The 26,272-nt window shown below is 40.6% G+C and overlaps 2 protein-coding genes across 3 annotated transcripts; one reads left to right on the forward strand and one right to left on the reverse strand.

Annotated features, from left to right (window-relative positions):
* Positions 1-851: 851 nt before the first annotated feature.
* Positions 852-6,053, reverse strand: LOC118783648 (solute carrier family 35 member F2-like). The gene is made up of 8 exons (XM_036537600.1): positions 5,947-6,053; positions 5,454-5,629; positions 4,894-5,021; positions 4,010-4,169; positions 3,256-3,412; positions 2,784-2,836; positions 2,003-2,157; positions 852-1,157 (listed from the first exon to the last, which is right to left on the reverse strand). Exons 1-8 carry the CDS (start codon positions 6,051-6,053, stop codon positions 852-854), a joined length of 1,242 nt encoding a protein of 413 aa, XP_036393493.1.
* A 3,818-nt stretch (positions 6,054-9,871) lies between these two features.
* On the forward strand, positions 9,872-26,073 carry LOC118783094 (cullin-5). 2 transcript variants are annotated; one of them, XR_005005183.1, is made up of 20 exons: positions 9,872-9,929; positions 11,732-11,841; positions 13,401-13,500; positions 13,776-13,952; positions 14,620-14,761; positions 16,029-16,174; positions 16,503-16,583; positions 17,532-17,625; positions 17,791-17,921; positions 18,394-18,501; positions 19,026-19,090; positions 19,588-19,720; positions 19,877-20,008; positions 20,301-20,424; positions 20,517-20,692; positions 20,949-21,110; positions 21,387-21,505; positions 21,780-21,903; positions 22,008-22,256; positions 22,925-26,073. XR_005005183.1 is itself a non-coding variant. In XM_036536790.1 (19 exons), the coding sequence occupies exons 1-19, from the start codon at positions 9,906-9,908 to the stop codon at positions 22,200-22,202; spliced, it is 2,343 nt and encodes a 780-aa protein (XP_036392683.1). In that variant the 5' UTR covers positions 9,872-9,905; the 3' UTR covers positions 22,203-26,073. The 2 variants fall into 2 exon arrangements, 1 of the variants encoding a protein (XP_036392683.1); XM_036536790.1 differs by having other exon boundaries at positions 22,008-26,073.
* Positions 26,074-26,272: the final 199 nt, after the last annotated feature.

The following is a 26,272-nucleotide window of genomic DNA, read 5'->3' on the forward strand; positions in this document are numbered from 1 at the left end:
GTCGGTGTTTCTTGTTGCTGAGGCAAGAGCGGTGCAATTTACTTAGTCTGAACACTGAATATGTATCATGTATTGAGATGTTAGATAGTTTTTTTTTTTTTTTTGGTTTTGGCTTTTAACGGCTGCAGGCCTGTCCAACGTCCAAGTTTAAAAGACGGAATTTACTTGACTTTATGTGTAGCAACCCCAGAAACAAGTTTAAAAACGAGTAGTTTACACATAATAAAATATACCCTGAAGAATCTGAGGCATCAGAGCTAAAACATTGAAATTAGACCCCTTAAAACATTTTAAAACAAAATTAAATGTTTAATGCACGTCATTTTAAAAACACACATATATTTTTGGCAATATTACCATGGCTTAGTGTTAATAATAATAACAGTTATTTAAGTGCATATTTTCACACTGTGATGAATGTGGGGCCTGTTGTTTAGTTATCAGGGAGTTGCAACAAAGCAACAGTCAATTGTTATACCTCAAAGTGACACAGTGCTTATTCAGTAAAAATGGCATTCAGCAAGCCACCAGGAGAGAAATTCACATCCACCCATTCTGCTCCTATGCCCATGTGATTATATTTCTGGGAGTATACAATGTGGCCATCTTCCACTACAGTTTAAATCACAGTGCATATGATCATATGAAAAATACACTTTAAGAAGATATTCCATATCCTGTAGAGTGGATATATTGCAATTATAGCAAATCCTCTTTACACCACAGAAAATAAAGGAGGGAGAAGGAAAATAAACAAAGAAGAAGGGAAAAAAGGATTTCCATGTCCACCCCACTGAATAACAGAACATTCTTGCAGTCTTCAATAAAATATTGTTTCCTGTTTATAAGAACTACATCTTTGTACTGTATCCGGCTATCAGTGCTGGTTCATTTGACACTTGGTTTGTCAGTGCCCCTGGGACAGATTCACACTTTGAGTCTTCCTCCTTTGAATCCTCGTTCCTCTTCCCCTCCTCAAAGTGTAACTCTACAGCTGTGTCTTGTCTGATGTCGTTATCTGCATCTGATGCATGGTTGCTGAGCCCTCTGTCGTTGCCCTGAGAAGATGCTGGGGCCAGTGTGATCGTGGGCACAGCATTGAACATGACAAAGCCGACGGTGATCACCACGAAAGACACGATGTACATACCTGAGAACTGTGAGATTGAGAAAGAGGAGGATGAGGATATCACATGGGTTTTGAAGCAAAAATACATTTTGGGTAATAGCTGTTTTTTTTAAGTTTGTTTAGGCTGGTTCATTTCTGTTGTGTATCCACTGTAACCTACATTTACACCAATTCACTCTTGTCTCTCCCGATTATAAATCTGTTGAAACATTTAATTCATGTCTGATTTCATGTGTGCAAATAGCAACTCACTCTGGTTGGAATCACCTTTAAATTGGCAAATCCAGAATAAAGTGGTGACTGCCATAAGTATTCAGGTGGTTCCATTTATAGTAAGCAGAATCACTAAAATTATTTGTAGGACCCCAGCTATTAAAAGGCTTTGTAAGACTTTGACCGGTTGGCTTGCATGCATCACATAGTGTTTATATATTAACAAGATAATTCACACCCAGTGTCACAGTGACCGTGATTAAGAGGGGTGAATGATTACTCTCACACTATAGTTAGCTAGTCAAAACACCCATTTCAACAAGGTCATTCTTTTACAGATTTTTCCACCACAGAAATAAGATGTCCTCATAAATCCTTTTTCTTCTTATGAAATCATGTAATACCTCAACTAAGCCATCTTTTGAAATAGTAGTACATTAATACCTTTAGCATATGCCACATGAGATCTACTGTACATCTGCCTGAAGGGTCTGTGCATTGAGCACAAGAGCGGTTTACATAAAAATTGTATTAAATTATTTACTTGCTTAAAAGATGCCTTGTCTCTTCCTGGACAATTTTTCTAGCCTTCATGATAGTCCAGATTAGTGAGGGGCCACCACACATGCACACACACACGCACACACACCCTCTACTTACAGCATAGTGAAAAAGGAAGAGGCCACAAAAGAGGCTGAAAAGATCGGCGGTCAGCAATGAGAGGTTGACCGCTGTGGCACTGGACATCTTTATGACTACAGGCATGAAGCTGTAGAGGGTAAACATGCAGAGGGCGTATGCAGCGAAGAGCAGGCCTGTGGAAACACAACCCACATTGTCTATGACAAACCTTAGGCCACATTTTCATACCGGTAAGCACAATAGCCAAACTGGCACCTTTAATGGCTCTAATCGTAAGCAGTCTTTAGCAGTAAAACTTCATTTTTACATTACATTGCATTCATTTAGCAGGCAGTCTTATTCAGAGCAACTTCCAGCACAAGAGAATAAAAGTGTATCCATTCAAGTTAAATGAGCAACAGTGTCAGACCAGGCTAACATCACTCCCAGACCAGTGAGCGTTAGCACAACACTGTTCAAGCACTACCACAAGTTAACTTGTGCAAACCTGAAACTAGACAGCCGAGAAACTAAGGGAAGCCAAGTACACACACTACCATACATCACAGTCACTAGATCACAGTATCCATCGCACATCACAATACTACATGTAACATAAGCAGCAAGTACAAGTACAATACAAGAAGCAGGTATTAGAGGGTGGGGACTGAGGTGGAACCAAGATACAGTCTGAAGAGGTGGGCCTTCAGTCTGTGTCAGAAGATGGACAGTGATTCTGCTGCCCTGGCCCCCTAGGGATTAAATACCTTGTTGAAGGACTCTTCTGCAGTGTCCTGTTTTTTTCTAAAAATTAACTTACCAATTTTCCAGTTCCACTCAATTTTTGTAACATCTTTGTGCTCCAGTATAGCTCTGTATGACCAAAGACAACAGAAGAAACTCAAATTAAGAAGCTTAATTTGAATCAGATGCTTTTCAAAGATGTATTGTGTTCATTTTTAGTACATATTCTCTTAACCAGGTAAGAGATCATTGTTATGACCTGCTCAATCAAAATCACTTATCCCTACTCCCATTCCAATCCTACACCTATATCTAGATCAATTCTACACCCTTGCTGCTGTACCTATTCCACATCCTTCTTTTTATACCTGTGTCCGCAATTGTAGACTCACAGACATAATAACTGTTTTTAAGCAAGCATGTAGTGAATCCCGCTTATGAGTCCTGACACAGCCTCACCAACTCTCCCAACATACACATACCTTTATCCCCACTTGGTATCTACATCCAAATACCCTTCCCCAACCCAGATAGAGAGGATGTCTTACAGCTGAATACTGCTGATCAGGGTCCCAAAGAGCCCCACCATGCCAAGGAACTCCATGCGGCTCCTATTCTTCACAGTGTGCTCCTGACACACGTTTGACATGGCATATAAGGCAGCGCTGACGAGCACCAGTCCATCCCCAAGCAAAATGTTACTGGCTACAGAGAGGGGGAAAACATTCAGTAATTACTACTATTTACAGTCTTTACTTCTAAAAGATTGTATTGAGAGAGACACAGCTGTTTAAATTTTAATTGTTATCTATTTATACTGCTGGATATTTTTCTGAAGCAATTCAGTTTTAGTACCTTACTCATTGGTACAACAATTGGTATCCAATCTGAGAATCCAACGTATATCACTCTGATTACAAACCCAGTTTCCTGTTCTTTGTTCAACACTGCCACCCTGATACCACTGGACACTAACCTAATATCAATTTACAACATCTATGATGGATTTCTGATGAAAAAACATATTGATTTATGCAACCACCATATCCAGGAGACACTATCCAGAAGGGCAACCTTATGCAACCTGTTGGTCATTTTTCAGCTGCGTTTTAGTCAAGTATAATCTCTGAATTTTTCTTGTGAGCTGAAACAATGTCAGGACCTTTACAGGTTTTAGAGGCAGTTTATTTATGTCTGTGTAGTGAAGCCTACGCTTCAGTTTAGATGCAGTACACTTCACATTCTTGTCTTGCTGAGGATGATAGAAAGGACATGAGATGTTTCATGCAAATCTGTGCTTACTGGAGCCTTGGTCTCTTCCAGCAATTAGGTCAGCTCCAACCATGGCCCCAACTCCAAGAAGGCAGATGCATACAGCTACATAGTGCACTGCATGGTAGCGGGTCTTCAGGAAGAACCAGGACAGAACCATCAACACCGGAATCACAAAGCAGTCCAGCAGCTGGAAAACAAAACACCCGCCAAAAATCAGGCCCGTCTTTATGACAGAACTTCACATTATGTGACATTTCACATCATGTGATAATCAGGGACATAAGCAAAGATTGTTTTGCTTACCATACTGTCCAGACAAAGTGAGCAAAGATTCTCATAATGCATCATGCATTATTATGGTTAATAGCATTAGTAGTAGTAGTGCATGCATAAAGACCATTGCAGGTCAAGTTTAAGCCCCTCACATACAAACACACGTGCAGAAATGCAGATACACACAGACCTGCAGAAACAACACATGCATGTGTGCATAAAGACATGTTCATAGAAGAGGTGAAGAAAGGGATTGCACTCCATATGTAATCCTGCAACAAAATATGCTGCCATAATAATTTAATCCCGAGAGAGCCTTGCCTCTTCTGTTGGCACAAAGCCATCTGTTTTGTCACCACCTAAACTTCAGGCCATTAATCAGACAATACCTCCAGAAGCATTAATCTGCACTTGCAACACATACAAACAAGATGATTTGCTATTGTGTGGAGCATGTATCACATTTCCGGCACATTCCACCACTTTCACACGGATGAACACACATAGGAAAGCAGGTACACAAACGTGCTTTCATGCACACATACAAACACAAACGCATGCAAACATTCGTGCTCGAATGTACATAGTAGCATGCACAATGAAGATGAATCTTAAGCGCTTGGCAGATGTGATCTCACCTGTATGCTTGTCAGAGTTGTGAACTGGTATGCTTTCACTACAGTGTAATTTGCCTCCACATCTATGAGTCCCAACAACAAATACTTCCACCACTTTGTCTTTAAAATCTGCAAAATATTTCCATCACCTATGTTAAAAGAAAAGCATCCTGACAGTTATTGTTGACAATCAATACATTCTGCATACACGTTACATATACAAATCATACATATACATAATATTAAATTGAGTGACATGTTAATTATATTTCCTTCTGACTTTGTACATTTTGTTGGTGTTTTGTTCTACACCAGCTGAAATAAAGCCCAGACTGGCATCCCTCATAGTTTAAAAATATGACCCTTATGGAAGAATCATTATTTATAGCACAGAGACCCTGTGGATGTCATTGGGCTCGGTAGGAGAGAGTCAATGCATGACAAGGCAATGTTCTATTTGTTCTGATCACATAAATCCACTGGAAACAGCCCACATAAGACAAGGATGCATGTTCCACGTGCAGGTCAGTGTGAATGTTGAATGTCACAGATGAGCAGAGTGCCATCCACTGTTCGCTCACCTTTTCTGAGGGCCAGCATTGTTGTGTATGTGAAACACAGCAAGGCGTAATTCATGAAGCTCTGAAGCATGGGTGTGTTCACGTGAAAGTCCTCTGCCAGGTACTGTGAGGTGATCGCAGTCCCGCATATCAACGCAGACAGCCCCTGACCCATGGCCATTGTTTTGAGAAATTTCCTGAAGAGGTTAAATGATAAAAATAATACATTAACAACAAAATCACCCTGAGAAGATACTTAAATATCTAACCTTTTGTCCAAATAATTTTTGTATGCCGTATGAAGATAAGCATTGAATCACAGCCCATTGTCTGGAGACCCTGCCTGTAAGATCAAGCTAAGTACAAGCTACGCAATAAAAATAGTAAGTTAAACATGAAAAGACCTAAACCAACAAATTACACAGTGTTTAGTATCATTATATTATATTATACAGCAGATATGCTGAAATTTACTCAAGCTGAACCATGAGATGTTGCAGCGTAATCAGCTCACCATGTAAAGACTTCTCTCAGTTTGTAGTTGCGAAGTCCATTGATAAATGCACTGCCTCTTTGTTCCCCCTGGTTGGAAGGTGTCCTCCCCTGTTCCCCATGTTCCATTGTTTTCTAAGGCAGTCCTGAGAGTAAGCCGTTTCAGAAAGACTGATTCATGTGCGCTCAGGGGTCTAAACTTTATAGCCCCTGTGCTGAATCATTAACAGTCCTAAATCAAAGTGCAGAGGAGCGTTATCTTTGTCAAAACTGCCTTCCCACGAGCCCTCAGAAGCACTTCACCATTAAGATACCAATACTCATTCATGTCAGTTTAAACTGTGTCTTGGGCTTATTGGCTTTATGCAGAAAAAAGCTCAGGGAAACTGATTGGACCTAATAAACATGAATGGGTCATGTCTGTGGTTAATGTTGTGGCTGGTCAATGGCATTGGTATGCCCAGTTAAAGATTTTTGCTGGGGTTCATTTGCAAAATTTCACTTACTTTTTCCAGGACACTTAAAGTTCATTCAAAGTTCTGATTAGATACACCTGCCTAAGTGAAAAATTCACTTATAATGGTAATACACTTACCATTTTTCAAACTGTAGCCCTTGACATGGATCAGACTATTGACTGCCGCTCATCCAACTGTCATTTATCTATGTGCATGTAGGCTCTGACATTAGGCTCATACATTATGTCCTCAGCAAATTACATATTGCGTCAAGATTGCAACTGACTATCAATGGCATTGAAGAGAAGGACATTGCTATGTGTGCTCTTCTAATCCAAGCTCTCTCTATGGAGACTCACTCCACATAACTCCTTCCATGTCACCACTAGCAGTGGTTGAACATTTCAATTTATTTATGTTTATTCAGAACTTTTCATGTTGTCCTTCTGTAAACTATCTAAACTAAAGGACCCTGCTGTGTGATTCAAACTGGTCCCAGTTATGCTGTTAGTTTTACCTTTTCATTGACACAGGTGAATGCAGAAGTTAATTCAGTAGTCTCCATAACTCTTTAACCTTAAACCATATACATACAGCTAATCTAATTATTATTTCCTCTCTACATACTGCATCATTATACGTTCAAATGCATGTTTTTTTTTATTTTGATGCAACAGTGATATCTAGTGGACACACAAACCTAGTGCTGGGGTTATGGTTGGGGTTGGGACTTAAATTAGGGTTAGGCTATGTATAAGGATACAGTACGGGTTACATATATAACCGTATTCAGTTTCTGGAAGAATAATGGCGCAGGTTTGTGTATAGCAAGCTCCTGAGATGAGCAGGACATGAAGGTACGGTTGAGGTTTTTGGAACTAGGGTTAAGCTAAAGGCTAGGAAGAGTTATGGACAGATTTAGGGATGGAACTAGGATTAGGCGTACATAATGGTGGTCTATGGGTGGAGTCTCTGTGGTGGAGTCCATGGAAAATGGTTGGATAGTAGTTTGTCCTACATACTAATATGTGATTTCTGAGTGAATAATGGAACAGGGTGAGTAATCGTGGGTATTAGAGGGAAAAAGGATATCAACCTGTATGACCAGGGTAAGCATTTTTGTCTAGGGTTAAGATACAGTTAGAAACAGGAGGTGAACAGGAGCATTTACAGTCTGAGACACTCAGGAGCACATGTTGGACATCTTTACCAGCATCCTTCACTGACACAATTAATTCAGTAAAAATGTGTATTGTCCCAAAATATCTCATTCTAAACATTCCTGTATTAATACCAAAGTCCTTGGACTCTGTTATTTCCTAATTTATATGGAATAATAACAATAAAAAACAAAATGGAGAATAGGTAATGATGCCCAGATGCTCAGAAACCAAAAGATTTTGGCAGATGGGGCCCTCCCAATTTTCAGAAATATTATTTGTCTGCCTGCATTCATAACATAATGTTTTGGGTTCATTTGGTCAGTTTCAAATCGGTCAGTTTCTAAAAGGTCATTATTAGCATTAATATCCCGTAAGGACAGATCTGTAAGGGCTCTTTCATTTTCCTCTCATCATCAAATACCAAATAGAACAAAGACAGCTTAGTGAGACACTCTTTAAAGATCTGAAATAGTGAGACACTCTGAAAATATTTTAGTCTGAATTTTGACTTGAAGGATTTAGTTGCCCACTTGTATCCAAGAATTTATAGTACAATTTGTATCAATAAGAATTTTGGCCAAAAGTGTGGCAATGGGCTGACTTGTTCCCCCCAGAATATATGGGCCTGCTGTCAATAGTAGTTTTTCCACTACAGAATTTAAGTCCTTGAACTAATGCCCAAGAACCTAAGCACCACCTTGTGAGTTTGTGGTGTGTTCGCACTTACTGCTGCTTTAAGTCCCATCCCATGATGTTAATTCAAAGGTCACATGGGTCACACATTAAGGGAAGCCAGGCCCAGGACAAGGAACATTATATTATGATATCTATGACTCTACCTGCCACCTTCAGAGTTGGGTTGGCTGTTAAAACCCTTCAAAGACAGTACTGGACTGACAGAAAGTCAGGAGCTCTGCAACTCTGCATGAGGTGGTGGTGGAGTAGTGGATTGTTCTTTGAATCGAAATGACTGCAACACTGAGCTACTCAAAGAGATGGTACTAATTTGTCGCAACCTCCCTAACCTGTGTTAGCATAATGGAGAATTGTGCTTACACAGATGTTTAAAAGGGCAGGATCTCAAACTTTAAAAAGGACATGTCTTAGCAGCGATTGGTGTTTGTCATGGAACATAATGCCAAATTTCCCAGAGCAAGGATATGCAGGCATTTGCTGAAAATGACAGAAATCATACCAAAAAAAGGCAAAAGTCACAGAGGGGAAAACATGTAGCACCTTTTTGTTTTTCACTTTTCATATTTAACTATCTAATCTAAAAGACCCTGCTACATGACCCAATCTGTTCCCATCTTTGTTGCTATTATTTTAGCTCTTCCATGACAGCATTCCGGTGAATGCATGGGTTACTTTTTTTTTTCCAAAATCCTTCCACTCTATACCATCTAAACTGTACGCACCAAACCTAGTAACTATTTCCCGTTTGCACATTAATGTATCATAACGCGCTCATTGTTTTGTTTTTATGAAACAATGACATCTGGTGGACAATGTACACACTCACAGTGTCAGCAGTATACACCCAGTCTTGAACTATACAACACCGGCACCCATATAGGCACTGATCCAGTTGATAGAAATAAACAGGACCCATCGACGGATTGCAATCACGCTGAAGTAAAATAAATAATTATTCCTTATTGTGCCTTGTCTTCTATGATTGGCGTGTAACTTCTTGTTTTAGATTTGGCTGCATGCATTACAATGATCTGCCCAGTTTATGACCTCATAGACGAAGCTTTCTATGGTTGGGGTTAATACCAAAGAATGCAGTAGCTACATCAACAAGTCTGGATATCAGGGACAACGAATCCGCTATCTTGCATTATGTAGTTACCAAAGACCAGTACGTTCCTGACTTTCTCTTCTGTCTCTACCTTCCCACCTCGGGTTTTTTGTTTCTAAGTCATGTGACACAGCCTTATAAGGATCCGATCGCTTCTGTAGTGCTAAGTTTAGAATCCACTGTCACACGCATATTACCAAGGCATGTTGCTAACTAGCTAGCAAGGTTAATTACATTATTCAAGGGAACACCAACATGGATAACTGCGCACTTTATTCACAGAGGTCAAAAATTTGTATTTGAAACTTCTATCACAGCATGTGAATGGTTTTATCGCGATACAGTGGTAATAAACACACGGAACACGACAAGCCTCGCAATCTGTGCAAGCCAAAAACGGCAACGATATTGATGCATCGGCAAACCCGATTGCTGGCTAATTTCTAAGCGGTTAGGTAACTAGCTTGCTAGCTACATTACCCAATCTCTCAAAACCCCATAGTAACTAAACATTGTAAATCTCGCGAGACTGTGCGAGGGGATAAGTTGAGGAAACATGGCGATGTCTAATTTGCTAAAGGTAAGAGGCACTTCAATTCAATATCGCATGTATACATGTGTGCAAATGTTTTCCTCATTGTCGTCTTACTGTATTACAGAGTGCACATCTGAAAATGGGACTGTTGATTAGTTTAAGAGATCAGATACCGTTATAGATATATATTTGTATGAAACAGATAGCTGCACTTAAGACAGCTAGCTAGCCAGCTAGCTATCTCGCTTGTCAGCCAGCTAACGTAGCTAGCTAGTTAACTGGTGTTATTGCTACCCAGATAGGCAATGTATCGCAATGATCAAAACTTATTTTTCATGACGTAGACATTTTTAAAAATATTTCAAGTTCAAGATTATTTCGTGGTTCTTTCGATTCAACAGTATTAACCTCTGATGTATTTTATCTGGTAAAATAGCTAGCGTTAGTCATTGCTGTTTTCATTAGCTATCCAGCGAGCTAGCTAGTTAGTTTGCTGAAGGACTGGTTGATTGTCTGGTGTTGTGAATGGCAATGTCTGAATGGCTGATTTTTTTTTTAAGAAAGGCATTGAGCCGTGCACCTTTGTAGTGCAATAAATCATTTCCCTCTAGCCAATCCTGAAATTTAGTTCCTCTGTGTGATGTAAGAAGTATGTGATGAGTGCCCGGCTAAATATCTTGCTAAGCAATCTTGCTAAGCAGTCAGCTGTCTAGTGCCAAATGTACAGGGTTGTCAAACGTATTGGAATATATCTGGAAACGGAACCAAGTAATGGGTGCATGTTTTTGAACATATCAGTTAACTACCTTTACTGTGATTTGCTAGCTGCAACGCAAGATGCAGATGATCAGGCGAGGTTCTCAGAATTTGTCTGTGAGATATCTTGCCAAAAGTCTAGCTATCTCATAATTTCTTAAAATGCTAATCTGTGAAATATACAATAATTGATAAAACCATAATGCTTTGGGATACAGCCTGGTGGTGGAGGAGATATTGAAAGGAAAAAAGCAAAAAGCCATGAAACCAAAAAAAATTTGCTTTCTAGGAACTGTAAATTTTTCATTATCCATTGGGTAGTATGACTTACTTATTTAAACTACTTATTTAAAATATAATTCACTGTCAGACAGTTGTGCTCACACACACTTGTATTGCTGCATTTAATTATGTTAAGCCTTATCTCACAACAGTTGGTTGTGTCTTTTAAAACATCCTGGTTACATTTTCAGCTGGTGGTTGAGTCTACCTCACTCACTTGATAGGTCTTTGTGGCAAAGGAGCTGACAGAATGGTTAACATTAGATAGTGGTTTCTTTTATAAACGGTAAAATCTTTCCCAGAAGGAAACATTACAACTTCTTGTTTAGCAACAGCCTGACTGAATCCAGTCAGTGTCATTGTAAGTGGTCCTTCAAACCCAGTGCATGTCAGTTCACGTGACTGGGCATGATGTGGTTCTACGGCTGGAAGACCAAAGGTTATCTATAGTGAAGAACACCCTGAAATGTTTAATAGTGTAGTTGTGTGTCAAAGGAAACAGGTGCTGAAATACTTTTTTACCAAGTAAGACTGAACAAAACTTTCCTCCTTGCGAGTAATTACCAGTATTTTCATTTGAAGAGCTGTTCGTAGTTCTGTGCCTTGTAATTGTGTATTTTGTGGGGGATGTTATGGAGATTATTGCAACATGTAGTGGTGGTTTGGGTGTACCAAGAAGGTGAAAGAAGGACATAGTAAGGCTGATCTGTAAATGCCTGGTACCTCCAAACAGAGTGTATTCAAAGACTCACTCCTCATTCCCCCACATCATTTTCTGTTGGCATTGTGTCCCCTGCCACCCAACCCAGAACAAAGGCTCCCTGCAGTTTGAGGACAAATGGGACTTGATGCGGCCCATCGTTCTGAAACTGCTTCGCCAGGAGTCCGTCACCAAGCAGCAGTGGTTCGACCTCTTCTCGTAAGTGCAGCACATCTCTTACCCTTATGTTCACACAGTGACCATCCGGGTTGGGGCCAGTGTGTCAGCCCCTGGGTTATGTCAAGTGTCGGAGGCTATTTATTTTTTAAATGACCCTCACCTTTAAATAGGCCATCCAAATATAAGTGTATCAGTTTAGATCAGTGTTTCCCAGCTGTGATCCTGGGGGCACGCTGTGGATGAGTGTTGGTTGAATTCCAGCTGGGCTCTGTTATGTTATTTTGAGCTGTTCATTGTGTCCTGATCTTTATATGGTATTTGTGTATTTAAACCACCATGATTTTTTTCGGGAGAGAAATGTGGTTAGACTTAATTTAGGCGCTAGTTGTTTCTTTTCCATTTAGTTTTTTTCTGAATAGGCCTATCTCTCCACTTGTGTTATCTGCGCGTGTCTCAATTAAGTTGTGTTGTTCAGTTAATTGTTTTAGGCCCCACTGAGCAACAAATTACTCTTAATAAAGTCTGAATTACTGATTTGTTTAGGGGTCTCACATTATAATAAATAACAGAAACACCAGTTAATTATGTCCTTTTTGAACAAACACACTCCCAACAGTCAAAAGAGTAATAAAGAATTTACATATTGCACTGTCAAATCTATTTAAGTGTTTGATGAACTTCTCGATCAAATTTCATTAATGGAGAGATCAGATGGAGCACCAGCCAGGATATATAGTGTGCCCCCAGGACATAGGTTGGTGAAAAATGGAGACCATAAATCCAGTATGATCAGGCCTTGCAGGTCAGGTGATTCCCTTCCCCTAACAATTTTAATGATTGCTCAGTAACTTGTTTGTTGAAAAAATATGGGAATGTCCAGAATCAACTGTGTGACTGAATGAAAGGAAGATGACACTGGCAAACATCTGTGGACATCCTCTCATCCTAGTTTTCTTCTGCTCTGTGTGAGAATATAAGCATTGTTTCTTTTTCCACATTAGAGAAAGCTTGATATTTTTTTGACACAGCTGATTATTTAGAGGGAGAAACCAAATACTTTTTGCAAGCGAAAAGTAAACTGCTGGCTGCAAAAATGAGAAACTCCCCACACAGTGCACACGCTGCCCATCTGTTGAAATTCTTGAAATTTGTGTGCAGTTGCTTAAATGTAACCATGCTGCTAAGCTCACTAAAATTTTAGACAGGAGATTGGAACAGGGTCAGGAGCATTGCAGCTGGATTGAATAGACACCTTAGATGCATCAGTGGAGGAGCATGTTCTAACAGTTAAAGCCCTAATGAAGATGCTTTAGGCTGAATTCTGTTAATTTAGCTCCCTTGCCCTTCTCTCACAGGTCATGAGTTCAGTCTCTCCATGTTATCTTTTGTATAGACAGTGTTATGTGCATGATGAATGTTTGTTTCCAGGCTTTGTATTTTAGAGACTTTTAAATCACCAAGCACATGTTATTTTGCTCTGCAATTGAATTCTGGCAGTGTACATTGAGCTTGTGTGAATGGTCTTGGAATGCCTGTTGAATCTCATCGCACATGTCAAACCTTGTCTGTTACTCTTTTTAACCTGGGAAATCCTGTAGAGATGTTCATGCAGTATGCCTTTGGGATGACAAAGGCCCAGCAAAAATCCACCAGGCCCTCAAAGAAGACATCCTAGACTTTATAAAGCAAGCGCAGGCGGTAAGTTAGTCCTGAAACCTGCTAAAAATATTTATTCTGCTGCCTAGGTGGAGGGGACCAGGGACATTGCTAGCTGGTGGCTTTAGAAGGAGTAGTGTTTGTGTTGTATGGATCACCACTGCACCCTGAGTGTTGTAAACACCAACAGCAAGGCGCCTTTAGCTTGAATAGGTCCCAAGGGCCATGTTCATAGTGTTTAATCAGATGGTGAATATTGATGGTTTGGTATCATATGTCTTTACTAACCTCCTATTGCCTCCTATTGCCCCACACAGCGTGTGCTGAGCCACCAAGATGATACTGCACTGCTTAAGGCCTACATTGTGGAGTGGCGGAAGTTTTTCACTCAATGCGACATCCTGCCCAAACCCTTCTGCCAACTGGAAATCACCCTGATGGGTAAGCAGGGCAGCAACAAGAAGTCCAATGTGGAGGACAGCATTGTGAGAAAGGTGAGGAGTCACCCCACTGGCTGGGAATCTTATTTTTTGGCCTAATTCAGGGTCAGAGGTCATTGGGCCAAGTGTGACGTGGTGCTCACCAAGTTTGATGTGCATGCCATGAGATTAAACAGGATTCACCGGGTTTATTGGAGTCATCTCCTTATTAGTTAGCCCACTTGTTATTACACCTACAGTCAGAAATATCTGCACAAGATTTTCCCGCAGATGACCTCTATCTAATTAATGGAACTGAATCCCTTGGTATTTTGTCTTTTCTGCTGTTATTTGCTTTGTAGATGTCATTTCCCAAGGTAATTTACATAGCTTATATTTGGCACAACATTCATTTATGCAACTGCATTTTTACTGAAGGAATTCAGAGTGCAGAGTTGCTAATGAGTACAACAGGAGTGCCACAACAGGGACAACAGGGAATCAATCCTACAACCCACAAACAAATCCAGTTCCTCAGCAGTATGCCACACCATTGCCCCAGCCTTGTTCAGGCCATGTATTCCCTTGTGAAACTCCCAGGGGCAGTGAAGCATGTTTTACATTCTGACTTTCACAGTATTTGGGTAGTCAGTCCTCTGAGCATCTAGGCAAACCATTGCCATATGCAGTAGATATCAGTCCTGACCTCTTTGCCATCTTTGGTCTCCCTGTCCCCCGGCAGCTCATGCTGGACACGTGGAATGAGTCGATATTCTCCAACATCAAGAACCGTCTGCAGGACAGCGCCATGAAGCTGGTGCACGCCGAGCGCCTCGGGGAGGCCTTCGACTCGCAGCTGGTCATCGGGGTCCGCGAGTCCTACGGTGAGAGCACAGCCGTTTAGTCATGGGAGAGTGAGGCCTCATGACCTTTCATAATCATGTTATCAGAAACTCTGTGGTTTGAACCAGTTGCCATGTTTTGCAGTTTCATTTAACTGTTGATAAAGGAGAGGGGGAGCATGTGTGCACAGTGTCCAAAAGCACTGACTACCCTCAGTCTAAAGAATTTTCATAATTTTTGTGATAATGATTGGGGATAGGTAGATTGATCCTGGATCAGCTGTTGGGGCAGTAATTATCCACAGCATTTCTGTGTCTCTCAACAACCTTGTACATTCAAATACTGCTTTCCATTTTCATCACACAGAAGGTATAATGTTAAATGTATCAACTTGTGTTTGTTACATATTTTGTGTACATAATGTATACAAGCTTTTAAAGTTACTAAAGTTTAAATATCTAGATTTAAATTTCAACTCTGGGGAAATTAACCTGGTGGAACCAGGTAGATCCTGAAGTGATATCATCGTTACCCCATGAATATGAACATTACTCCAGCTTAAAAAGACTGAAGGGACTAAAAAAACAAAGACTAAAATGAATGAAAAAGTGACAGCGACATCATGCATCATTGTACCAGCAGTGTGTATTCTCCATCTAGTGGATCACAAATCCATATTTCAAAAATTTTAATACCATCATCATGTAAAATGAACATTTGTTAATTATATAAAAATTTCCAGGTTATATATACCCTTTTGCTATAGGCTCCACTATTATGTTCCAAATTATAAAAAATGTCTTGGACCTATGGACCTTGAAGGGGATTAAAGGCTGTTTGCAGGAGCATTTTCTGTAGTTTATGTGTTAATCCCTGTTTAATATGTATGTCTGCTTGAAATTAATTTTAACTGAATGAATATTCAGAATTTAACTCCAGTGAAAAGCTGTAGTTCCATGTGCCAACTACCGAAGTCAGTGGGCCTTACAAGGGTGACTTAAATGATAATCCATTCACACATTTTTGCTCGGCATTTATTTTCTCTTGGGGTCAGTTTTATTTTAAAGTAATACATCCTCATGTCATTTTCAACTATACACCCTGGTATCGTAAGTTTGTGGGAGCTGTTTTTAGACCAGACCCGAGACTGAGGAAAGACTTGCAAAATGGTGGCCAACGACGCACAGCATGGCACCCAGCCTAACCAGGCTGAAAGCAGCAGCAGCTCTTGGCACCCTGGCTTGGAACCACAGAATGGCAGTGTGTCATTCATTACTCACTGCTTGATCATTGTCTGTCCCCCTGCAGTGAATCTGTGCTCGAACCCGGAGGACAAGCTCCAGATCTACAGAGATAACTTTGAGAAGGCCTACCTGGACTCCACTGAGAGGTTTTACAGGACGCAAGCACCTTCTTATCTGCAGCAGAACGGAGTGCAGAACTACATGAAATATGTACGTTTGGCCTGTCATTCTTTGGTAGCTTCAGTGGTTTGTGCAACTCGTGCTTCTGAGCGGGTGTGTCGGGTTGGTGGTTTACAATAATGCCCGTGTCATTGTGCTGTGGTTAATTATCTTGTGCAACTTTGTGTTGGGACTCCCTGTCCCCTGTCTGTGCTCAGTGCCATGGCTGAATTTCCTGGGTGTGCCACGGAGTAGTCTCATTCTTCTTTCTGTCTTTTTTCACAGCACATGGTGTTGTTTTGCTCTGGGCTTAGTGTGTGTGTGTGTTCTGTTTGGTTGTCGTTAAATTGTTTAATTCCTCTGTGCACTTCTTTTACAGGCAGATGCTAAGTTAAGAGAGGAGGAGAAAAGGGCACTCCGTTATTTAGAGACAAGACGTGAATGTAATTCTGTACAAGCAGTAAGTGTCAAAGGTATTATAGGAGACATTGTCTTGCATACAGCTCATACCACTCTTTGGTATGTCAGAGATGCTGCAATCGGGGCAAATGTTTGACCCACCTGCTAATCATCAGCAGCTTGTACTGTATTTTTTACGTGGGGCAGAAGTATGACATAGGAGTCCAGGAAATGCTTGTAACCCAAAGGGTGCAGGTTTAAGTATCAGCAGTGCTGGACTCAGCCCTAATTGCTTCTATAAATATTCACCTGTGTAAATTGATCATGTACAACGTAAGCTGTGTAAGTGGCCTTTGATGAGAGGGTTCATCAAGCAAATAATAAAACTTTATTTCTCAATGGCCATGTGCAGTACCAGTCAAACGTTTGGACACACCTAAGCATAAAAAGGTTTTCCATATTTTTACTGTTTTCCACATTTTAGAATAATAGTAAAGATAACAAAACTTTGAAGTAAAATAAATGGAATTATGTAGTGACCAAAAAGTGTTAAACAAATCGAAAATATCTTATATTTTAGATTCTGCAAAGTAGCCAAAAAAATTTTGATTAAAAAAAGGAATTTAATTTTTTTTTTTGTCATGTATGTAGGCATCAACTTCATTATTTCATATTTGTCTAAGAAACAAATTTCAAGCATTTAAACATAAGTCTTTAGATCAAAGTGTCTTTGAGTGTATGTTTCTTGTTATCTTAATCAAGTGTCTCCAAACTTTTGACTGGTACTGTATTTCAATCTTCATTAAGCTTTACATTTCTTTTTTGGTCAGTTTTCACCTAATATAGCCCATGGATTCATGAGGAAATTTCTGCTATTGAGAAAGTTGTTGTTGTTGTTAAGATAGATTACTTTAATAACTTCTATGTCCTTTTCAATTGGTAATTTATCGAATGCCATTAAAGGACAATGCAATTTTTCTTAAATGAGTTTTTTCTGTCAATTTTTCAGCTTATGGAATGTTGTGTAAACGCTCTGGTGACATCTTTCAAAGAGACAATCTTGGCCGAATGTCCAGGCATGATCAAACGAAATGAGACTGAGAGTGAGTACAGCAAGAATGGGTAGCCAGTCCACTGGGGCAATGATCTCGGGATGGGAAAGAAATTCAGAACATAGCTGCATAGATAAAGCATTTTTCAGTCTGCTGAAAGATGTGTTTTGCTGATGTTTCCACTTTAATTCTGTGACCTTTTGTGACTTCCCCCAGAACTTCATCTTATGTTCTCCCTCATGGACAAAGTCCCTAACGGCATTGAGCCCATGTTAAAGGACCTGGAGGAGCACATTATAAATGCTGGGTTGGCAGACATGGTGGCAGCAGCGGAGACCATCACCACTGTAAGTACAGAGGTGCAGAGCAGGCTGTGCTGTAGGGGAGCAACATGGCACTGTTTGTGCTTTCATTGCTTTGGCTATCAGCAGTTACTGTATCCCAACAAATTAATTTCAGGAGTAATATGGAGTATGGCCTGGTTTGCCCCTCCCTGCTTTCAGAAGACTTCAGAGTCAGGTGCCGGATGCTGAAGGGGGTGTTGGGGGGGATGGTGAGGAGGGGGTTGTGGGAAGCTGCTGGAGAGGAACTCTCTCCTTGGGACAGCCAACTGATGACATGTAAGCCTGCAGGACATTGTGTTTTTTACACAGCCCCCTTCTTCCTAAACAACAAACTCATGGAAAATTACACAGGAGGGGAGGATGGAGCAGGAAGAGCTCAGATTGATCTGTGCTGTTTTCTTAATTAAACTAAGACCTTGCTGCTGTTCCTGTTTTTTCTGTCCTGTGTCCTGTGTCTGTCTGCATGTGTGTCCAGGACTCTGAGAAGTATGTGGAGCAGCTTCTCACTCTGTTCAATCGCTTCAGCAAACTAGTGAAGGAGGCGTTTCAGGATGACCCACGCTTCCTGACGGCCAGAGACAAAGTGAGCGCTCAAACTTCTTTACACGTTTTTTTTTTTATGCCCTGCGAACAATGTCAAAAGGGGCATTGTGTTTTTGTTTCTGTATGTATGTATGCGTGTGTGTGTGTGTGTGTGTGTGTGTTACTTACGAATTTTAATGAAACTTTAGACAAATTATTGGTGTTCCACAGAGCTCTTATTTCAATCACTGCAAAGTGACTAAAGTAGGCTCACAGTACAGGTGGGTGTCCAATCATCCATCCACACAGACTGCCTCATCAACCATTTTCAGTTTAATGGGATAACTTGGGAAAATGGGATTTATGGGATTAATTGGTTTTAAATGTATTTATTTCTGTATTTATAATCTACCACTCCACCTCTCTTCCAGGGTGCTTCTGTACAATCCTTAAATATACACACTACACTTTGACTCATTTTTAGGAGAAAGGTTGAATTTCATTCTTATCAGGGTAGTCCTGTTGTCCTGTCATAGTTTTTGACAGTTGTTGTTTGATGTTGATGAGAGAAATCTGTCCCCCCAGGCCTACAAAGCTGTTGTGAATGATGCTACGATATTTAAACTGGAGCTTCCGCTGAAACAGAAAGGGTGAGAATAATATGGTGTCCTTACACATCTGTTGTGAGATGTTCACAGGCTCACACTGGACTCATATTTCACATGACAAGTGGCAGGAATCACCCTTGCAATGAATATTGGTGTGACAGTTGTGGAAATCAAAATTACTGTGTTTAAGACATAACCAGTATGAACTTCTGCTTTTTTTAGATTACAGGAAAAGTGGAAGTGCCACATACATACGTAGCTAACATAATAGTTGTGCCTACCTCCTAGCGTTGCTTGAACAACTGGATAGTCATGTTCTAGTAGGGCAAAGTATGTCTGATTTATTCACTTGATGTTGCAAATCAGAATGGAATCGGAACAATTGGAATGTCTCCAAAATTCCAAAATGAAAATTCTTAGTTGAGCTACACTGGCTCCGTGTTTATGATCAACACATTCATACAAACCTCTATGTATCAGTGGCTGGTAGAGGTGGTGTGTAACATTGCTGACAGGGATGGTGTTTTTCCCTCCTTTAGGGTGGGACTGAAAACACAGCCAGAGTCCAAGTGTCCAGAGCTGCTGGCCAACTACTGTGACATGCTGCTGAGGAAGACACCACTGAGTAAAAAACTCACCTCTGAAGAAATCGAGTTAAAACTGAAAGAAGTGGTATGTGTGGTTATGACTTTGCCATGGCCGCCAAGATTCCCTGCACGGCACACTTCAGTGATGATGAGACCTGTTTATACAGGTTTCTCTTTGATACTTGCCAGTTCTTTTAATGTATTAAGCGTTGCTTGAGATGTTGTTTTTCACTCTCCACAGTTATTGGTGCTAAAATATGTGCAGAATAAGGATGTCTTCATGCGATACCATAAAGCACATTTGACACGTCGTTTGATCCTGGACATTTCAGCAGACAGTGAGATAGAGGAAAACATGGTGGAGTGGCTCAGGGTGAGTGATGCATTGAAAGCCATACATCTGTACTTAGCTACATTGTAGTACTACTGACCTGCGCTGGTTTTTAACAGTTAATCTGTCGTATGACTGGACTAAATTGTACTAAAGTACCAGAGATGTGTGTTAACTGTACAATGGGACTGCAGACCGAAATGATATTGTTGTATCATATACCTGCATTAGACTACACCACTGCAGTTCCAATGTAGAGCATTAACGCTGTTCCTAGCTGTAGACTGAAGCTTTCATTGGAATGTTTGTGTCATGTGCTTCTTTCTCCATACAGGAAGTGGGCATGCCTGCCGACTATGTGAACAAACTAGCAAGAATGTTTCAGGACATCAAAGTGTCAGAGGATCTGAACCAGGTCTTCAAGGAAATGCATAAACATAACAAGCTGGCCTTACCAGGTGACATATGGAAGACTACGGTATTGAATCCTGTAATGACATGTGGGGAAAATCGATACCCTGTGACACTCCTCTCTGGATTTCCCCTGCAGCGGACTCTGTCAACATCAAGATCCTGAATGCGGGCGCCTGGTCTCGCAGCTCAGAAAAGGTGTTTGTGTCGCTGCCCACGGAGTTGGAAGATCTCATCCCTGAAGTGGAGGAGTTCTACAAGAAGAACCACAGCGGCAGAAAGCTGCACTGGCACCACCTCATGTCCAATGGCATTGTGAGTTTGAGTCAGGGGCTGTGTCTCCGGGCGTGTGTGTGTGTGATGGCAATGGACCCACCATGGTCAATTGAACAGTAGGGTTGTTGCTACAGGGCAATGTGGGTATGCTAAGGAGTACTCTATGTTGAGGAAACCAGCACAGTCCCCTTGTACCATGTGGTGCTTAGGCCAGGGGCACAGAAATGTGACTGATGTGTGACAGGGAATTGTCTGAAACAGCATGACTACCTCCAACTCCTGTCCATCCATTCAGATCACTTTCAAGAACGAAGTGGGGCAGTATGATCTGGAGGTCACGACCTTCCAGCTGGCCGTCCTGTTCGCCTGGAACCAAAGACCCAGAGAAAAGATCAGCTTTGAAAATTTAAAGTTGGCCACGGAGCTCCCCGATGCAGAGCTACGACGGACGCTATGGGTAAGAGGGGGCATGAGGTCAATGTGGAGGGTCATCTTTCATAATAATAACGGATAGTAGAGTGGGTTAAGGTATGGTTAAAGGGGGTGTGAGGATTAAATACAGAGAAGGCCGTCCAGGTGACACACTAGAATCTTAGCCACTGTTGCATACCTCATCTTACTTCATCTGTGTCAGGCTGACTGATTATTCTGCTTCATTAGTTACTCCCTCACTACCACTTCATTCCATGTGCTTGGTGATATGTTTTTGATCTCTCCCATTTTCCTTACCCAGTCTCTCGTAGCCTTCCCTAAGCTCAAGCGTCAGGTGCTGTCATATGAACCTCAAGTCAGCTCTCCCAAAGACTTCACAGATGGCACTCTCTTCTATGTCAACCAAGAGTTCTCTTTGATGTAAGAATTCTTTCATTCATGGAACCAAAAGCACGTTGTTTCAGCTATAGATTTAAAGTGGTCCTTACTCAGATCTTTTTTGCATTGCAAGTTGATGCCAGTGTTTCACGAAAAGAAGCTGTAAATTGACTTAAAACCTGTCCTATTCATACTCAAATAATTTGCTTGTAATGTGCCAAAAGAAATTGCCATCCAGCTGGTTTCCTAAACTTTGACTGAGGAGAACAAATCCCCTATGATGCTCGCTTCTGAAATTCATGTGGATGCTTTTCAGAAAAAACGCCAAGGTCCAGAAGAGGGGGAAGATTAATCTGATTGGCCGACTGCAGCTTACGACAGAGCGAATGAGGGAAGAGGAGAATGAAGGCATTGTCCAGCTGAGAATATTAAGGACACAGGTAGGGATGTCCGCTCTAACTTTCAGAGCAGAGTGTCAGCCTTGTGCTGATGTCATGGAGCTCTGTCATATGTTCTCTGCCTCTCTCATCACTCCCCATTGCAGGAGGCCATCATTCAGATTATGAAAATGCGTAAGAAGATCACTAACGCCCAGCTTCAGACCGAACTGGTGGAGATCCTGAAAAACATGTTTTTACCGCAGAAGAAAATGATTAAAGAACAGATTGAGTGGCTGATCGAGCACAAATACATCAAGAGGGACGAGACGGACATTAACACCTTCATCTACATGGCATAGCACAGAGAGGGGGCCATTGCCATGATGATGATGATGATGACAATGAAGATTCAGGTGAGGAAGAGGATAAAGATGGTGCCTGGCAGACGCTGCATTTGCTTGAGGCGTCAATATCAAACAGCTTTGTGGGTGGTGATGGACTGGGTTATGACTGACAATTACAGATCAGTTACAAAAATATTAAAATCCCTGCCTTACCTTATAAAAAAGGAAAAAAAAAAAGAAAAAAGGACTATGTTTTGCCAATTTTAGTCAGTATGCATGGTGGCGTTTGCCTTCGTGTTTCTACATCTCCAGCAGCATGCTATTCTGTGGTAATCTTGCATTCATCAGAGAATCTGTCCCGTGTGCTGTGTTGTGTGTGTTTCCCCTCTCTGTCTCCCATTCCAGTCCTCCCCCACACCCCACCCCACCTCCACTACGCACACCTTCGGCCAGCTGGAGAATGTACAGATAGGCCCCACCTCTCTGCATATAGACCACTCCCTCTGCGTCTGATTTCACCCTGACTGGTAGACAGGCCACACCCCTCTGCACACAGGCCCTGCCCGCCCCCATCACCAGTTTACTCGGGGAACTTGATGCCCGTGTGCATTTACTTAGTACATCTGTGACTATGACTAGAGCATTAGCACTTTCACTTTACTTCTGGGTCTGTCTACATAGCTTTACAAGCTCAATCTTCCGTTTGAAACTTTGTTTTTGTGTGGTTTTCTTTTTAGGCATTTTGTTTGAATTTTGCACAAGACGAGCACCAGAATACATCTTATGACTGGAAGGATGGAGACATTTTGAGTAGATTGCAATGCTTGCAATATGCTGTGGGGTGTATTCCCGGTAATGTCACAGGGAAATGCCCACAGCAGAATCAGAAGGTTTCTTTTGTTTCTGAAAGAGCTATCCATACTCCCTGCCCTTCAAAGGAAAATATTAGAGGTGTCTTCCAAGGAGATCTCTCCTGATATAGATAGGGATTGTAGTGGAAATTATTAAGGTGTATTAAAGGTGTATTCTGTCAACAAGTCATGTGTTATTGGGAAAAGCCGTTTTTGAGCCCATTTAGGTCACTTATAACAGTTTTGTAACGGAAGCAGAAATGTGATTTTCAGTTTTGGGAAGAGAAGGATTCTGGGGATTAGTAGTGGACCACTAACTTCCACTAAGAATCCACACACTGAAATGGCAAATGTTTGCTCAGTGTTTCAATCAAGTGCAATAATTTGGAGAGCTACAAGCAAAAAGGACATGTGTGATGAATGCTGGTAGAATGTTGTCTGAATGTTTGCAAGGCCTGCATTTGTGGTTGTTTCTCTAATATGCTCCTCATTTTTCAAAGAAATTTGCCCCCTTATTTCCAAGTAAAAATGTGATTTATTGCCCATTGACAGCACAGTAGTTCTTGGGCACTCTGCCCATAGAGCAATATTGCGTTATCTTAATGGACTGAAGACTGAATATGTTCATTATGTCATCTTTTACCTTTATCTAAAGCTGTTGTTTTGTACTATACTGGATCTATGGAGAATGTTTGGTTTGTAGTTCAAACCACTGTGTGGGCATTTCAGGGTGGTGCATTTAGGGCAAGCTCACAGCAGAGGAATCGCAGTGATTAACACACAGTCAGGATAAGGCATGTTGTTGCTGAATTCAATTGCAAGTACAGTGGAAAGCGCATATTTTCCATGGTCTGCTTTAGGTGTAAAGCTTGGTGAAAGACCAGAAGGATAAGGATAAAAAGTAGAGCACATGAGTTGTGCAAGTAGGCTTAGTAATGTCAGAAAAAGTTCACAACAGCTGCCAGATAACTGACTGGGGAAAAAAAAACATTTAATGCTCTTCTCAAAAATGCAGTTTGCTCAAAGATGAAAACATCCATGTGCTTTCCACAGATTAAAAATCCAGAATAACAGAAGTAGTTCCCTGACAGCTGTTCTCTTAACTTTTTTTTTTTTTTTTTACTATTTTTTGACATCACAAACTATATAAGAGCAGGACAGTCCTAACACCAGAGGACCGGCAAATCCCTTTCAGCGAGGGGCTTAATGTCAGTGGAAATGAATAATCTTCTCTCTTTGCTCAGTAAATCATATCTGTTCAGTTTCCTGAAAGCTGGCATTTGTGGCCCCTTTGCTTGGAGCAGGTTGCAGAAGCTTGGCAGCCTTTCTGCAGTTGAAATGACCAACATGTTGCCTTCTTCCACTTCTGTTTTGGACTGAAGCAGATTTCAGGCAATGCTGAGCAGTCCATTCTCTCTCATGATCTGATGCAGAGCAGCTAAAGAATGTCTTGCATTCTTGTAGCAGGCAATGGTTGTCCCTCTGGGCCATATTCATATCATGATCTGCCAGGCTTCTTCAAATAATCAATCTATGGAATTGCAGCATGCAGGGTGAAAGTGATTATAGCAGCCTGATTTTTTTTTTCTTCCTTTAAAGGGTTATCATATTGGTGTCATCTTGCTGTTTTCCTTTGTCCAGGGTAAATAAATTGTCTTGTTTGCACCTCAGTTTTATCACAATGTGTGGACAGATTGTGGTGAAGTTAACATGTCACCCCCCAAATCTGTTGCTAATGCTTTAAGAACTGTACATGTGACTGGGCTTGTAGAAAGACATGGGATTGTCTAACAGTATGAATCGCCCGTTTAATTTATTTCTTATTTATGTGAGAATTTTGTTTGTTTTGCTATTTCATTGTGTTGAAGTAGCCTTTATGATGGTGCCTAGGCACTCTTAGATTTGTACATATTCATTCTGTGATTTGGGGAAGTCAAGGCTTAGACAAAAGAAATGGTTAAAAAATTCATGTTGAACACTATCCCTTTTTAATTTCAGTGTAGTGAATTCTTGCTTTCCACTCATTTTCATGTGCCACATAGTTGTTGCATTTCTACTGTGTTAACAACAAACATCTGAGATACTGCAGCTCCCTTGCTTTAGTAAACTTGCATGTTTTGGAACACATTACAGAAAGCTTTTACACAGGTCCAGCATTTATGATTTTTACAAACCAACAAACCAACAGGAAATACTAGTTACTCCCCCCTTACAATTTATCGTAGTTTTACAAATCTTGCTTCAGGTGATTGAAGTGTTTTATCATGTCTTAACACATTATGTTAAACTGTACACAGAGTCACCCTTATCAGTAAAATCTTCACCTCACTTATTCTCACATCTGTATTCCAACCAAAGAATATCCAGAATATATCTGTTGGACAGTCAACACATGATGACATTAAAAAGGGATACTGGTTCTTTTGTGTCTGGAATTTAAATTATTGGATCACAGAATGAATGAAGAGTTCTTGGATGTTAGAAAGGTATGAAATAGATGTGTGGGTTTCTGAAACATCAACAATGAGTTTATGCAGTATATACATGAAATAATTTTGCGTTCACGCTAAATGATGCACATCTCTTACAGGTAACTTTTGCGTTGCAATTGTCTTGACATTTTCTCACAAGCAGTGAATGCATAGTACGTTTAGCTTTATAACAAGTAAATTTTACATTTCAGTAACAACAGAATGCACAGAATGTGTTGAGAAAAGGCTATGGTTTCACAAGAAAAAATATTTGACCACATTTAGCCAGACAGTTTTGCTCTGTTTGCTCTGGTTTAAATTCATCAGAAAATATGGGTAATCTAATACAGTTGACCATACTGTCCTTTTGGGTAGCAGGATCAGTCCAGAGATAATGAATAGACATATTAAGAGGACAAAACCCAAGTATAACAAATAGACCTCAGCTGTATGCAGTTGTGGATGCTACTCTGAATAATACCATTTTATGATTTTTACTTGGTTTATGTCTTCCATTTATTTTTTCTTGAAAAATGGCACTCAGTTGACAAAATAATTTGGTATGACAGCATTCCAGTTACTCTCTATGCGTTTAAGTAAACATAATATATTTTTCCTTAGGAATTCATACCTGTTGGTATTATTTTTAACAGATCTCATATCCACCAACTGTAACAAAACAACATACAAACTAACATAAGTCAATGGTCTTAGCTCTTACATTCATAAGGTTTATAAGTCTGTATTCAGTATTTCTAGTCAT

Source organism: Megalops cyprinoides, chromosome 9 (assembly GCF_013368585.1).
Source record: "Megalops cyprinoides isolate fMegCyp1 chromosome 9, fMegCyp1.pri, whole genome shotgun sequence".
Lineage (NCBI taxonomy): Eukaryota > Metazoa > Chordata > Actinopteri > Elopiformes > Megalopidae > Megalops > Megalops cyprinoides.

Bases quoted from the DNA above. Each gene is read 5' to 3' on its own strand.
- LOC118783094 (XM_036536790.1), top strand. From the start codon at position 9,906: ATGGCGATGTCTAATTTGCTAAAG. The intron at 11,842-13,400 runs GTAAGTGCAGCA...GAAATCCTGTAG, and splicing joins CAGTGGTTCGACCTCTTCTC to AGATGTTCATGCAGTATGCC. The intron at 19,721-19,876 runs GTATGTGTGGTT...CACTCTCCACAG, and splicing joins AGTTAAAACTGAAAGAAGTG to TTATTGGTGCTAAAATATGT.
- LOC118783648 (XM_036537600.1), bottom strand. From the start codon at position 6,053: ATGGAACATGGGGAACAGGGGAGGACACCTTCCAACCAGGGGGAACAA. The intron at 5,630-5,946 runs GTGAGCTGATTA...TAACCTCTTCAG, and splicing joins CTGAGAGAAGTCTTTACATG to GAAATTTCTCAAAACAATGG. The intron at 3,413-4,009 runs GTAAGCACAGAT...CCCTCTCTGTAG, and splicing joins TGGAAGAGACCAAGGCTCCA to CCAGTAACATTTTGCTTGGG.